This window comes from Apus apus, chromosome 18 (assembly GCF_020740795.1).
Source record: "Apus apus isolate bApuApu2 chromosome 18, bApuApu2.pri.cur, whole genome shotgun sequence".
NCBI classification, from domain to species: Eukaryota; Metazoa; Chordata; class Aves; order Apodiformes; family Apodidae; genus Apus; species Apus apus.
In genome coordinates, this window is record NC_067299.1 from 6,589,672 (window position 1) to 6,605,283 (window position 15,612).

General features: G+C 38.9%; 1 protein-coding gene across 4 annotated transcripts in view; it reads left to right on the plus strand.

Moving 5' to 3' along the window:
- Window positions 1-15,612, plus strand: part of NLK (nemo like kinase) — a 58,849-nt gene that overhangs the window by 34,532 nt on the left and 8,705 nt on the right. For all 4 annotated transcript variants that reach the window (XM_051636107.1, XM_051636108.1, XM_051636105.1 and 1 more), the window contains 4 exons: window positions 674-729; window positions 10,169-10,275; window positions 12,104-12,189; window positions 12,908-13,117. In XM_051636107.1, the coding sequence (XP_051492067.1) occupies window positions 674-729; window positions 10,169-10,275; window positions 12,104-12,189; window positions 12,908-13,117 (459 nt within the window). The remainder of the gene's footprint in view (window positions 1-673; window positions 730-10,168; window positions 10,276-12,103; window positions 12,190-12,907; window positions 13,118-15,612) is intronic.

The window sequence follows — 15,612 nt, forward strand, 5'->3', positions numbered from 1 at the left end:
AGTCTTTGTTATGGAGAAGATTTTACTTAGGACTATAAAATGAAATAGAAGCATTTATTTAAGCAGGTTGAGCCTGATAACCACTGAAGTATTTGTACTTCATCTAAATGTTATAGGTATTCCTAGGACAGGAGCTAAAAGCCTATAGGAAGGTGGTATTTGTTTTCCTGTGAGAGGATGCAAATTCTGTGTTGCTGCTTTTCTACAGTTGTGCTTTGCACAGTGAGCTGAGCTTCTGATTCAGAATGTGAAGAACTCTGGGGTTTGTAGTTTGAAGCAGTGTATTACAGAAGCCTGAAAGATGAAAGGCAGAACAAAGTGTAATATCTTTTGCTTTTACATTTCTCTGCTAGAATTACTTCTTTCAAATATTTTATTGTTATATATACTTGAAATAAACCAATGTTTATTGGGTAGACAAACTGAAGTTTTTAAGCTAGTGCTTCAACAGTTGGAGAAGTTTCTTGAATTAAAAAAAAAAGAGACCTTGAATGTAGAGAATATCTGACTTGTTGGGTTATTAAATTCACATGTCTAGTGAGATAGAATATTGATCTGTCTGTGTGGGATAGAATAAAGCTAAGCTCTGTAAGAACAGTACAGTCTGTCTTTTAGAAAGGGATTTGTTTTCATTTGACTGGGATAGGTCTTGATCTTGTGTGGTGTTTCCTAGGTACTCTCTGCCCTCGACATACTCCAGCCTCCACACATTGACTATTTTGAAGAAATGTATCCTAAATATAAAATAGGGCATCTTAATTGAGGTAGGTGTAATTTTCATTAGCTTAGAAACTGCAAGTACTTGGTGGAATCTATGCAACAGAACTACAAAAACCTTGAGCTTGTATCTGAACAGATTTATTTCAAGTTAATCTATACTGTCAAGAACTCTTAGTTAATGTTAACATTGGAGATGAAATGGTGCAGGATTGAACATGAAGCTTTGACTGTGTAAGAGCCAGTAACTGCAGGGCACTGTGGTATCTACCAACAGATACTGCTGCTACTAATGGTGAGTCCCCCAACACATTTTCTTGAAAACTATATCCAGTCATTAACTTGCTCTCAGTTATTAATACCTTAAAATACTTCCTGGTGATTTCAGGGAGGGGTACTGTCTCATGCTTTGAAACCATGACTTCGCAGGGATGGTTCATCAGACTAGTTGGGTTGTGGCTTTCCTTGTTCAGCCTCTATCTTGATCAAGAAAACAGATCTCACACAGATGTCTGTGCTGTTTAACCTGTCCCTGATAAAAAGGTACAAGCTGTCTTTGGGTAACTGTATTAAAAAAATCTAACTATAGTATGAGAATGTCATGTTTTGTTTTTTTTCCATTTTCAGCCTTTGGCTTGGCTTCTGTTTTGGGGTTGGGAATTTCTGGATTCTTCAATACTGAAAAGTTAAGCAAGTCATTGAGCTGGGTCAGCTCTTACTGTAGTTGGAAGTTCTGTGACTCAAAGCAGATTGTATTAGTATTTACTCTTAGTTTTTAAATTGCCAGAAATTACTCTAATGCAATGAGTTAAGTACAGATTTTAATGGTAAAAAAGTGTATAGAAATAACTGTGACATTTGATTTTGAACAAGAAGTTGTATAAAATAGGGGTCATTCTGTCCTTCTCTGCAGAGACTTTACCAGCTACAGACCAGCAATCAAGATTGTCTGCCTAGATTAACCCCACTGTATTTTCCTCTTTATTCTGTTTTAAACATTTAACATGCTAAGATCCAATTTTTAAGAAGCTTTTAGCTATTAAAGAATGAACTTGGTCAGTAGTGCTAGGTGAGGTGTGTTTGTTTTATGTATGTGTAGGAAGAATGCTCTTCACCAGCCTCCTGCCCATAAGAGTTTTAAGGTTATTTGCAGAGTTCTGAAGTGTTCAGGTGTTTTTACACCATACTGTTAGTAACAAAATATCCTTTGGAGACTTCAGTAAGTTATATTTGACTGAGCAGATAATCAAATATCCTAACACATTGACATTTCCATTACCAAATTAGCATTTCAGTACAGGGATGTGCCATGCAGCTGAGGTCAGCTAACAGACTGATGTGTTTTTGGAAAAGCCCAAAAGCAAGCACTGAAAATTAAAATCAGTGCTGAATTGTTGAAAGTGAACACTTGAATCATAGTGTGTTCTGTCAGGTATTAGCTCATTATACTGCTGCTCCTTTTACAGCTTTGGTTGCAGTCTTTCAAATTTATAGTTCACAAATTGTACAAATAAAACTTCCTCTCTAAACCAAAATTGTTACCAAATCTCTTTGTAAATCAAACAGGACATAATGAAATGAGGTTTGAGTGCACCAGCTTAATCTTATGGCTATTATTTTGGAAGGCTGTTTTTTAGTTACTGATGGGTCTTAGCTGCTTTTCTGTGTGACCCAATTCACATGACAATAGGTGGAAAATGAGCATTCTTTCTTTTTAGATAAGCTGAACTCTCTGAAATGTGGTTTAATCTCTTTACAATACCTTGAACTGATTGGCAAAGAAAGTAAATTTATTTTAAACTTGGTGATTTTAACCAAAGTACAGCATGATTTACTGATTGATCAACAAATTAATTGGTTGATAATATTGCTATCTTGTTCTATGGCCCTTTTGTATGAAAGAGCTCTTGAATTTTGCTTTGACAGTTCTGTCCTGTGAACAGCATATAAGTAGTCTTCAAAACCTGGATTTTGGTTATTTGCACTAGTTCAATGCTCTCATTTTATAACAAGTCATATGAGTTATAAATCAGATCTAGGTTAAGGATCACTCCTTCTGTGTAATTGTACAATCAAGAATATTTAAATGGGATAAGCTCATTTTTATGAGCTTAGCTACTGCCAAGTTTTGAATATAAAACCAGAGATGTTCGTTTCCTTCATGGTTATCTGATTTAAAGTCATTCTGACCAGTATTTTATAGGGCTGTCTTTTTTTTTTTTTTACTAAATTGTTTTAATTTCTGGACTCAAATATTGGTAATAAAGACCATTTGCTTTGGGTAGTCTTCTTTCTCCTTTCTTCAGAAATAATTGCAATAAGTGCACTTATGACCCTTAAATTCATTAGAAGAAGGAGTGAATGAATAGGTGTTTCAATTTCTATGCACGTTTTTAATTGCATGTGATTCTGCTTAGTGTGGTGTAAGGAGAATTTATTTCAGATACATTTTAAGATCTGGTAGCTGTGTTCTATAGCTGGGTGATGTCGTTGTACAAACTTCTTTTGTTGATCCACTAATAATTCCTAAAGATATTGTGAGATTCCACTTTTACACGATGTAGTAATCAGTGATAGAAGTGTGAAGGGATTGAGTAGGCACTGCTTGGTTCCCTCTCTTCTTTCTAAGGAGTTGTAGTGCCCTTTTTGGGGAAAGAAAAAACCAAAAAAATAAAAGGATGACTAAAATTATAGTAATGATGGGTTGCAAATGAACTGGTAGAGTTAGTTTCAATTATTCAGTGTCTTAGAGGTACTAGCAAAGATTGCCAAGTATATTTTGTAAACAAATCTTGTTACAAAACTGACAAAATTCTGATTATTAAATTAAAATTTTATTTAATCAGATGATTAAATTAAAAGATTCCTTAGGAAGCTGGGGGTGAATAAAGGAATTTTAATTCAGTGAGATTTTTATTTTGGAATGCAAATTCTTTGCAAGCTTTTAGATTTAATAAAAACAAGGTTTGAGATTGAAAATCTTTGAGCATTTAAGAGCTTGTGTGGGTATTGATGTTTTTACTTTTGCCAGTATCATGTGGTGCAAAAACCAGATAACGGGGCACGTGTTATTCTGGGTGTGTGTTCTGAAAATAAGTGGTTGCTAATGAATTCTAAGTTTTATATTTTCTTCACTATGTTCATCAATAAGCTGAAGCTCAAGGCTTATCCCTGCAAGCATGAGTTTGCCTCCTGGTGGAGCAGGAGTGTAATCCCTGATCCAGACGCTGGGATGAGGTTTGAGTTCAGTCGAATGCCTGTGGTCTGAGGTGGACTGACCTGGCTTTCAAGCACATCACTTCTAGTAGCAAATAGTGACTCCTAGATTTTTCTCGAGCCTCTAAAAAGCATCTCATGATGAGGACCCACTGTAGTTAAAACTTGATTGAAGTGATCTATCACTCTTGTTTTTCCAGTGGTCATTTCAGCAGTTTAGATTTACAAAGTCTTCTGCCATTCATTGTAATACTGAGCTCTGCAACTGGAGATACCCAGATGTTCCCTTCCAAGAACTGTCCTAAGTTTCTATAGTAATTTTTTGAAGCTTTTTCTATGAAAGTGAATATTAGAAGCAGATGAAAAGAGACAACTTTTGCCACTCTTTGTGTATTGACTTGGAAAGGTCTTAATACTAGTAAAAGCAATTCCTTCCCATTGATCTTAAGAGGTGACAGAACAGTTTTCTGACATACTAGGGAGTAAGTCCCTCACCTAAGTAGGTAGACAGGGACCAAGTAAGGTTTGGGTCCTCCAGCCAGTAAAAGGGACAGTGACAACACTTGGGGTACCAAGTAGCTTGTGCTCAAGCTTCCTGCTCTTTCACAGTGTCCTTAGAAAGGGTTTCCTTGTCTAAGTACCCTTCTGAAATGTCACTGGGGAAGTTCCTCTGGGCCAACACACAAATTGAACAGGGACCTCAAGGATTAAGAGGATTAGGATACTCTGTGGAAAGTTACAGGCAGCTGGTAACACAACAGGTTGTACTGTTGGATCAGGCAGAATTGTCACTTAGATTCTCACTAGGTGTTCAGGAGGACAGAATGGTTTGATGTACTTTTTACAGATAATGAAAGCGTGGTGGTGATGGTGGTGTCAAACCAGGAAACTGTACAGGAGTCCTCACTGCCTGCTGTAATGAACTGTCTGCCAGGGCTGCTCTCTTCCCTCTGCAACACCAGGCTCTTTTGCCTTGGGTTAAGGTTTTGCTTTACTTAGCAGTAAAGCTGTAATACTTGCATTTCAGTATTTGCAAAATCTAGTTGGATAATATTGCCTGGAACTGTTTCCCTAGCATGCATTGATATGAAATTATTTCTGTTGAGAAGATTGTGTGCACAGGGGAAAATACCAGGGAGGTTTTAAAGTTGGGTAACATGTATTGTTAGCAGGGATCTTTCAAGTAGCATCTGCTGGCAGTATGTGCCTGGCTGTCAATGATCCAGTAAAAAGAGACTGGATTTTTTCCCTTTGTCTTCTTAATTTTAAATCCTTTGTAGATATTCCATAAATTATCTTAATTCCTAATTTAAGGATTATGACTTGATTTTTTTCAACAACCTGAAATGATACTGGGAGAGAAAGTTTTAAAATGTTAACTTTGACCAGGAGCTCCTCACAGTGCAATGTTTGACATTTAGTGTTGCATTTATAAAAAAATCTGTTTTTAAAAGCTACTTGCAGAATAAATTATCAGTACTAGTTAGTAATTTATCCACCAATCTACTACTGATTAATCCACATGCACTGGTTTGCTTTTTCCTGCTGTTGGAAATATTTGCTTATTTTACTGCATCTGTCCATGAACTCTGTAAAGTATCAGCATAGTGATGTGCAAGAAGTGCTTTGTAGCACAGACACATTTCCCATTTGAATATCAAATTCACATAGCCTCAAGATCAAATAATTTTTAAAAATTGAGGGAAATTTTGAAACTAATGCTGAAGTAGCAGAGTTTATTTTTGTGTTCTGTAGACAGTGTCCTGCCATACCTCTGGGGAATGGCTCCCTGTTCCATTTCAGACACGTGTATTTTCCTGACACCAGAGAACCTGTGTGTCCTACTCTTGCTAACCACAGCCAGGAAATCTTGTCCCAACAAGCCTGTACAGACTTGCAGGTGTGATATGCATTTGTCTTGCCCAAAAACTTCCCAAAGACCTTCCACAACATTCAAGCTTTCTTTACCAATTCAGAGATACAATTACTCAGATATGGAAATTAGTGATTTTACTGTAAATAGCACAAAATATGGTGCCACTAATCCCAATCCTAATTAGTTATTAATCCCAATGCCACTAGCTCTGAGCTGGTTGGTTATGTGGTCCTGGGAGCTCCAGCTCCTCCTGAGTTTAGGAACAGCAGGAGTGGAGAGGTGGGAGCTGCTGCTTCAGCTTCACACTTCTCTCACTGCACCCCATCTCCCTCAGGCTGAGAGGCTGGATTTTCTCTGTACTAGCAGCTCACCTGGATCTCTGAAGCCCTTACTTTACACAGAAGTGACTGAATCTTATTCAGATAGAGTTGCAGCATTTTCTTTCTGTTATGATAAACTGTCTCTTTATTTTTTTTTCCTCAGACTCCAAAGCTGTGTCCCACCAGAAAGCTTCTACTCTTGCTTGTTTCTGGTCTTTCACACGTGCCTTAAATTGTCATTACAACACTGCATAATTAGAGGTGACTTGATGGCGAATGTATCAGTTATTTTACCTATAACATAAAGATCAGCAAATTTTAAACATAAAAAATCAATTTAATTACTTTTTTAATAAACGTTTACACTAGTTTTGCATGGACCAGGACTTCTTTTTCATTCATCATTTGGTTATTGTTATGAAATGAAGATGTTACAGAAAAAATTCTGTTAGGAAGCTAGGAGGTTTGCAAGGAGATGAGAACAGAGGTGGCATCACAAACTAAGTGTGATATGGTCCTAACCTAAAACCAAGTGAAACTCAAGTATACTAAACTAGGAGAAAATCCCTTCTCCTGATTTTATAGCAAATCCTAAAATATATAAAATGAGGGGGTTTTTTGTTTTAAAAAAAAAAAACAAACCATGTTTCTTACAGTATCATGCAGAGAGACACTTCCACTCCACTGTTAGAATCCACCTACCCCAGAACTTGTGCATAGAGTGCTGGTCTCTTCCCAGAAAAACAGTCTCTAGAAAGGAGTTTTGAGGTATGCAGAGACCTACTGAAAAAGAATCCAAGTCACTGTGAGACTACCCAACACAGAGTGTGCTTGATGCCTTTCTGAAATTTCCCTGTCACTTTGTACAGTTTACCAACTCAGCAGGTCTCCCAGTCAGCAGAGTAAGTGAAGTTCCTTTGTGCTGTGCATTTGCCTTGATAATTATTCTGAAGCAAATTAGTACATTTGTAGTTCTAATTTTATGCAGCTACTTAACTAATTACTGCTGTCAGTAGCAATTTTTATCTGGTAGTGATGTTCAGCTTAGCTGCATGTTACAGCTCCAGTGACCACCTCCCAGCCAAGCATATTTTACCATTCAACTTAAAGAAGAAAACTGCAGGGACCTGTTTGAGCAGTTGATTGAAATCCCAGAGGGGTTTTGTAGTTGGTTTTTGGCTAAACATTTATAGTCCTGGCCGGAGTAAAGTCATTGACTCACTTGGATACCAGCTGTTTCAAAAGCTGCCACGTTTGTAAAAGGCAGGAACATCAAGCAAGTGCTGCTTTTGCTCTTGTTTAGAGACCCTCATTAAATTATCTAGAGACAATAATCAGATAGCTGCTGTTCAAGTTAATGGCACCTCTGAGCCCCTGTCAAGAGAGCTTTATTTAATGCGCAACAGACCTGGAGTGGTGCAGGTGCCATTTCAGGCCCTCATTTAATTTAAGCTGCTTTAGTTGGCATGGCAACTAGTTGAGACATCTGGGAGACATTATGCTTGGGATTGAGATTTAGGAGGATTTGTGGCGTAGCAAAACAGAAATCTTATCATCATAAAGTGCAGAGTAATGCTTTTGGATTTTTAAAATATTTGATATTAAAAATTAAAAGATCTGTTGCAGCCTTAAGGTAAAAAAAAAAAAACAAATTTGAAAGGTCAGTATAAATATTTAAGAGGGCCTTTGCAAAAGGAAAAGAAAAATTAGAGGGCTAGAAATTACGGTGCTGCAGGCTTTTCTCTTTATGCATGCAAGTCTAATTTGGGGTGGGTTTTTTTTTTGGTCAAAAGGTTGGCAACATGTAATTTATAAAATAATTTTGTCTGGTGTGCTGATGGCAGATCAGCAATTTGGCTGATAAGGATTTGGCTGGATTGGGTTTGCAGAGCAACAGATGGAAGGAGAACATGGATTAGGTAGAGATAAAGAAAATACAGGTTTTCTCTAGATTGCTTTAAGTGCAACTTGACCTGTGCCAATTACTTGGTGACAATGGTAAGAACAAGTAGAGGTTTCTGCTGAAGCTGACTTGCTTGCTCTGTTACCAAGAGATAAGTATCTTCACTGAAGTCAGGGTTTGCTATTATATTTCAGCCTTGATAGGTAGCAGGGCTGGTTATTAAGATCATTGAACCAGCTGAAAGGCTCCAACTGGATCGTGGTGAGATTTAAACCCCAAACAGAGCCCTCAGCATTGGCCCAGGTAGCTTTGCTTTCTCGGGGAAGTTCAGGATGGCACAGTCATGAAAACACTGCCACGAGGTCGGCGATTTTATGAAGTCACCAGAGCTTGTGCATGACAAGCAGAACAGGGGGTGCGAGTTCCTCCAGCACAGCAAGCCCTGGTTCCTCCTGCAGAGGGGAAGGCAAAGCTGGACATCTGGCAGAGGTCAGGTAGTGCCTGGAGGGAGGGCTGAGCTGCTGATGGCCCCTTCCAGCCTAGGAGTGTGTGGGTTTGGAAGGCTGAGAGCTGACTACTCCTTACCTTGAACTGTGAATGAACCTGCTACATCATGGGAGATACTTGACTGAGGCCCAGGAGATCCAGTTTAATTTCTAACTCTCTTCTTGATCTTTTGCATGACCTTGGCAGTGTGCATCTCCTCCCTGCTGCAGTTCTGCCTGCTCTGAGTACTGCAGTGCTTGGTGGGACTCATCATGCTTGATGCCTAATGCAGGGGTCTTGTGAGGTATGCAATACCTTGCTGGAAAGTGGAAGTTCATTAACATACAGCTACTGTGTTTTGCCTTCTCCAGACACAAATGTCATCATGGTAGACATTTTTGTTTCAAATAGGACTGCTAAAAGTAGGTTTTAAACCAGTAGTGTTTCTTAGCAAGCTTATTTGTTGTTCAAGTTGAAAATTCTCACTAAGTTCAGTGCTTCTTGAAAGACAGGCTGCAGTGCTTTGGCTTTAAACTCTGTCCTGAACCACAGCTCCAAAATCAAAACTTAGCTCTCCAGGGGTGTTGGTGCACACAGCAGGGGCAGCTGCTCTGCACTTCACCAGACTCCTCTCCTGGCCACAGGGAAGTGTCACCCACTGCCCCTGCAACTCCTGGACACTGAAGGGCTGTAGAGTCCCCAGGACTTATGATTTTTGCACGTGTTTTATTGCTGTAACATAAGCAGGGAACTGACACTGTGATACTAGTTTTGTGGGTTAAGATGTGCTGCTTCTGTCTTCCCTGTTTCTCCATTTTTTTAAACATTATGTTAGGATTTCTTGTGCTTCCTGAACAAACACAATAACCTTCTTAATCCCCACCTTACCTTAGGATAAGCCACAGCACATACACCTCATTCTATCGAATATTTGTGTAAATTATCAGTGAGCATGACTATTGCTGGGTCCTGCAAGTCTGTGAGTCCATGGAATAGTGATTTCTGTTTGCTTGTTTCATTTTTCCTCCAGATAGAAGTTGATTTGTTTTGTTTTGTTTTTTTCTTCCTTCTCTTGTTATATCTCAGAAGGGGTGACTGGGGTTTGTGTGCAGGTGCGTATGATGCTTGAGAAGGTAAAGCAGAGGGTACTGGGTGGCTGAAGGGTGTTTCTAAAAGTTTGTTACTGATCATGTAGCAACCTGCAAGGCACTTGGGAACCAACTGCCACAGATTTGCACTTGCCACGTTGGCTGGTGAAGCCACCTTGATGTGTATCCACTATGAAGACTGTCCCTTAGTTGTTGGCACTTTGTGGTGGACTGATCTTAAGGAAAAATGTGAAGGTTTCAAGTTGCCATTAATGACATGAACATTTTCTTTTGTTTTCTCAGTCATAATCTGATTTTTGGAATAACTTTGTCACAACTACTGTCATGCAATCACCACTTCACTGAGTAATCTCTTTTCTTCCACAACCCTTTTTTTTATTTTCATTCTTGTAAGAGTCTGGAGACTTGACCTCTGAAGAAGCTTCTTTTTTTACTCTATAGCTCTGACCTGTAAGAGCTCAGATTTCTAGGAGTTAGAGTAAAATGTTTCAAGAGATTAAGTGCTGGACTTTCTGCTTTTGCCTTAACTAATAAATTGAAGATATGTTGTCACTGAATTGATGCAGAGTGACCTCCATAAGATTATCGTCTCTCCTCAGCCACTCAGCTCGGATCATGTCAAAGTTTTTCTTTACCAGATTTTAAGAGGTAATTTTTCTTCTTTTAAATTTGATGGAAATGATGTAGTTTTGGGGTTTGCTTTTTTTATTTCCCCCCCTGTTTCTTAATGTTGATTCTGAAGACATCCTCAGCTTGAGTAAATTTCCCGTGAAACTTGTTCGTTTTCTTTCATATTACAAATTAATAACAAGGGTTAATTATTCTAGTTATTTGTATACAGCAGCCCTGCTGCCTTCCACCATAGTCATGGGTAAAGATGACAAGACTTCTGCTTCAGCTGCAAAGGCTTTTTCAATGGCCTGGGAAGAGAGTCTTAAGGTGGGTGGGTGTGTTTTAACAGTCCCCCAGTGCTTTTTGAATCAAGGTACACAAAGGACTCCTAGTTTGAGCCAAACTGATAAATATATATAACTATACCCACTTAAGTCTAGTTTAAATTGTTATGGAACAGCCCACTGAGGTTTGATGTTTAGCTAAAACAATTTACCATAATAGTAATTTTAAACTTGATTATTTTTTTTTTAACCCATTTGGAAACTTTTATTCAAGTAATCCCTTGTGTTTGTCTTTTGAACATCTGATCAGTGTTAGTCCAGATGCTTTTCCATTGGCTTTATTTGAGTGTTTTAACTGGAATGAGCTGAAAATGAACAGTCAATTTTATCTCGTATTAAAGAGACAGAAGATTGTATTCATAAAGAGCAGAGCAAAGAAATCTAAGCTATACCCAGAATTATTATGGGCTATTTCAGGTACCTGTTGTGCTAGAGAAAAGCTTTATTCTCCTAAAGGAGAGAGGGTGTTTGTGCTTCTGTGATTAGTGAGTTTATGATGACTGGGGAACACTCAGCACTCTCATTTCCATCCAAATGGCAATGCAAAGCTGTCAGTTAAAGTTTGTACCAGAGTTACTTGAATTTTCATGCCGTTTGACCTGAGGGCTCAATGTTCCCCAGTTTCCTGCTGTTACTTAATTTTCCTCTATCTGACCCTGCTCAAATTTTGGCTGTTTTGCCATTTTCCATGCCTTGTCTACTACTGTAGTTCATGTGCATTAACAACTTGGTGTTACTTGCTGTACTTTCTTCCACTTTGCTTTCTAGTGAGGTACTTTCTGCATTACTTTCATTTTCTGAATCAGCATTATAGTGTCAGGGGCGGTGGAACACCACAGGAAGCACAGGTTGTCTTTCTTGCCCAACCACCTAAATATTGGAAACATCCCCAGTGGCTGTGATCAAATCCCTCAATTCAGTAGCTCTAAAAGTTGATTTTATTTTTTTTTTTTGCACTAATAAAGTTGAGTTTACTGCACTTTGGGCCTATATTGTCTTAGCCTTGTGCTGCTGGTTTATAAGGTTTTAGTTTGAAAAAAGTGAGTTTAAAAAGGAAAAAAAAAAGGCAAATGATCTTGGGTTTAATTTGAGTTTGTTTTTGAAGTGCAGCAGGAAATAATTAAGTCAAATTTTAGTGCTGCAGAAGTTAAAATTGTTACTGGGAGTCAGAACAGTGTACATGTCAATATTCTAGTGTTGTGATTAGCCAGAGTATCCATGTCATAAACAGGGAGAGGATGTTTTGGGTTTGTTTTGGTTTGTTTTAATGGGGAAAAAAAAAAGACTACTTAAATTACATGCTCTGTCTAGTTAGTATACTCCAGAAGTTTTATTGTTTCATGGAGTGACAAGAGTGTAGACTAGAGACTGGATGTTAGAATTGTATAAAAAATGTGCCAATGGCAAAGTCTTTGCTGATCAGGAGTTGCAAGAGCTTCCAGGAAAACGTTTTCATCCTTAAATGTCTTTTAAAAGGAAAAAAAAAAAGATATTTATTTTAATGTTGTTTAATATTTCAGGTCTGAAATATCTCCATTCTGCTGGCATTTTACATCGAGACATTAAACCAGGGAACCTACTTGTGAACAGCAACTGTGTTCTTAAGGTGCTACTTAAATTTCTTGAAAATGTACATATGTTTATGCTGTTCATTATAAATCAGACTCTTCCTTAAAGTCATTTGAAAAGGAAATGGCCATTTTAAAAGCAGAAGCTGGCCAAAGGAGAGGCCATGCAGAAAGCCCCAGACTCTGCCGTGAGTTTCTCAGGCACATGAAATTTTGGAGGGTTTGGGTTGTATAGCAATGCCAAACAGCAAAGCATTAAGTCTTGTTTGCACTGATTGGCTAAGCATTCTAATTGTGAAAATTTTGGTCTGTTTTCTTAAGCCTGGTTCAAGAGATATATAAAAATTCTCAAAGCCAAAGTGTGTAGAAGGCTAAATCTTTCTGTAACATGTTGAGGTGTATCATGAGCAAATGAAACCTGCTTTGGGATGAAATATTCTGTACTCTGAGCTTGGCAATATGTGTTTTATTTTTTAGTGCAGAGTTTTTTAACCTTTTCAATGACTAAATATTGTGATGACAAGTAAAAATGTACTGTAATTTCAAATAAAATTGTAGACAGGTTAAATGGATGTGGAATAAAGTAGCATAATTCCTTTCTATTCCCCTTCCCCTTCGCTTATGCGGTTACAGCAGAAATCTGCTTTGCTAAAATGCTGATTTGGAATTTCCTGCTTCCTTACCAGGAGGTTACCTCTTTGAAATGCATGAAGTGTTTTGGTTATTTTAATTTTTTTATTTACCTTCTCAATTTAGATTTGTGATTTTGGATTGGCCAGGGTGGAAGAGTTAGATGAATCCCGCCACATGACTCAGGAAGTTGTCACTCAGTATTACCGAGCTCCCGAGATCCTGATGGGCAGCAGGCACTACAGCAATGCCATTGACATCTGGTCTGTAGGCTGCATCTTTGCAGAATTACTTGGGAGAAGAATATTGTTTCAGGCACAGAGTCCCATCCAGCAGGTATCATTACATTTCCCTTGAAAAATTGTTTTCCTACTGCATGATTTCCTGGCATCAGTTACACCGGTGCATTTTTGAACTTCAGACTTGCTTTTGTTTTGTTTTGTTCAGGCAAAAACCCCAGGCTGCTCTGAAGCACTGAAATGATAGCTTCCAGACAGCATTAAAAGTAGTGGTTATTAATTTTAGCTTTTGAAATGTGTGTTATTTTTTTTTAATCCCCTGTAATCTGCTGCAGGACCAGGGCCTGCTGTAGCATTTCATTGAGATAAGGTAAAGGTGATATAACCAGGATCAAGCTTTTTGTAACAACTGGTGCCAGAAAGTAGTAAGTTTTCTGTCAAGATGTAACTGGAGAGATAGTGTTGCTATTTGAACTATTTAAACTGCCAATTCATTGAATAATTTAATCACTTAGTTTGGGAAAGACCTTTCAGATAATCAAGTCCAACCATTAACTCTACCAACTCCAGCACTATTAGAATTAGTATTGCTCAGACTGCTTCATTTTGGTAATGGTAAGTGTCTAAGAAGGCATGGAATATTTTTTTAATGTTATATAGCTGATACAATCTTTTGAAGTGCATTTCTAAAGATGCAAATACAAGTTATATGTCCAGAAACATTTAATACATCTGATTGTATCTTTTAGTGCAGGAAAGGTGATCTCAGGCTTCCTGACTATCAGTGGGAGCAAATGTCTTTTCTCCTCTTGCTGTAAAGACTAGTCTGCACTCTGCTTTGTAACAGGCACTGGGTAGCACATTTGTATTCCTGACTTGTAGTCCATGGTTTCCTCAGGAGGGGAAGAGATGGGGCAGGTCCCGACCTCTTCACTCCTGTGACCAAGCAGAGGACTCAGGGAAAGGGCAGGAAGCTGCATCAGGGGAGCTTTAGGTTGGATATCAGGAAAAGGTTTTTCACCCAGAGGGTGGTTGAGCACTGGAACAAGCTCCCCAGGGGAGTGGTCACAGCACCAAGCCTGCCTGAGTTCAAGAAGCGTTTGGATGATGCTCTCAGGCACATGGTGTGATTCTTGGGGTACCCCACACAGGGCCAGGAGTTGGACTCAATGTTCCTGATGGATCCCTTCCAACTCAGCATATTCTGTGATTCTGTGACTTCATGAAAGTTCGTGTGTTTAGTGCACAGCAGCAGGAGGGGGTCTGCAGAGCCAGGTTGTTGGTGCTGAGGACCTGATACCCCCGTGTTCCACAGTTCAGAGTGGGAATGTGCCTTGGTGTGGGCACAGCCTGGCTGCCCATGGGCAGATGAAGAACCTTGAGATGGTTTCATGAAATGCACCCCCCAGTCCTTCTTATCTAAGGGGAGCCCAGTCTCTGTGCTCCAGGACACCCTGTGCAAACCAGGACCCAGGTTGTGGCAGCAGCTGAGAAGTCAGCTTTGCAAGTGCCCTTCTCCTGACCCAAAAGAATAATGTCACAGTGTAGATTCACTGTATAAACCCAAAAGATTTTAAATCCCCACAGATGAGGCCAGTTGGATTAAAATACAATGTTTTGTAACTTTTTTTCTATTTTTACTCTACGATTTCAAAATTTATTTTGTAATACTCTGGAAAAAGATGTTTAATGACTGCTGATGTGCATCTAGATAGATGAAATCAGACCTCTTAAGAAAACTCTTCTGGGAGTGCATTGGAAATGTAGGGGCTAAGACAAGAGAGCCTGAATCTCCAGAGATATTAAACGTGAACTTCCAAGAGATCATTATGAAAGTTGTTTTCAGTGTTTTTCCTTGTAACCATTAGAGTAAAGTATATGTATTTATGTCTGTATCTCTATATATAGAGATATAAGTGTATATTAACATATCATTGCTTCAGGAGTGGTTGGCTGAGAAATGCAGGTGTTTCTGCAGTTCATATTCCCACATATGCTGCTGTAATTTGTATTCTGTAAATACATTGGGTTTTTATTATATCAGCTCCGTGTGTCCAGTTTTCAATTATATATTTTCCCCACCTAAAAACCTCAAGGTTCAGGATTTTTCTTCCCCCCCCCCCCCCCCCATGCTGTTTTCCATCTCCATACAAACACTGTCACTGCTCTCTGAAGGGACACGGGCCCTGGCAAGAGGGGGGAACATGTTCAGGTTCTGAGGAGCACTTGGGGGAAGAGCAGGGTCAGTGTGAGCTGGGAACACCAGTCATGTTTCCCAGTTATCCCAGCAGGCAGGAGAGGGTTTCACACATGCAGGGCTGGGCACTGCTGAGAATGGGTTTATTCTCAGAGGAGAGCTCTGCAGTTGCTTGTTAGTGTGGGTGGTCCCAAGGGAACTGTTGGAACCTTGGTGCTGATCTCACCACTGACAACCCTGGGTTTTTTTTTCTTTTTGCTTGACTCCTACAAGATTTTTTTGTGTGTTTTTACTCACAAAAGGAGTATGTGCAGGTACTTTTTTAGAAATAAGGTGGAAGCTTGTCTATTACTTTCCAAAATGACAAAGGTGAATGAAATGTCAATTTCAATTAA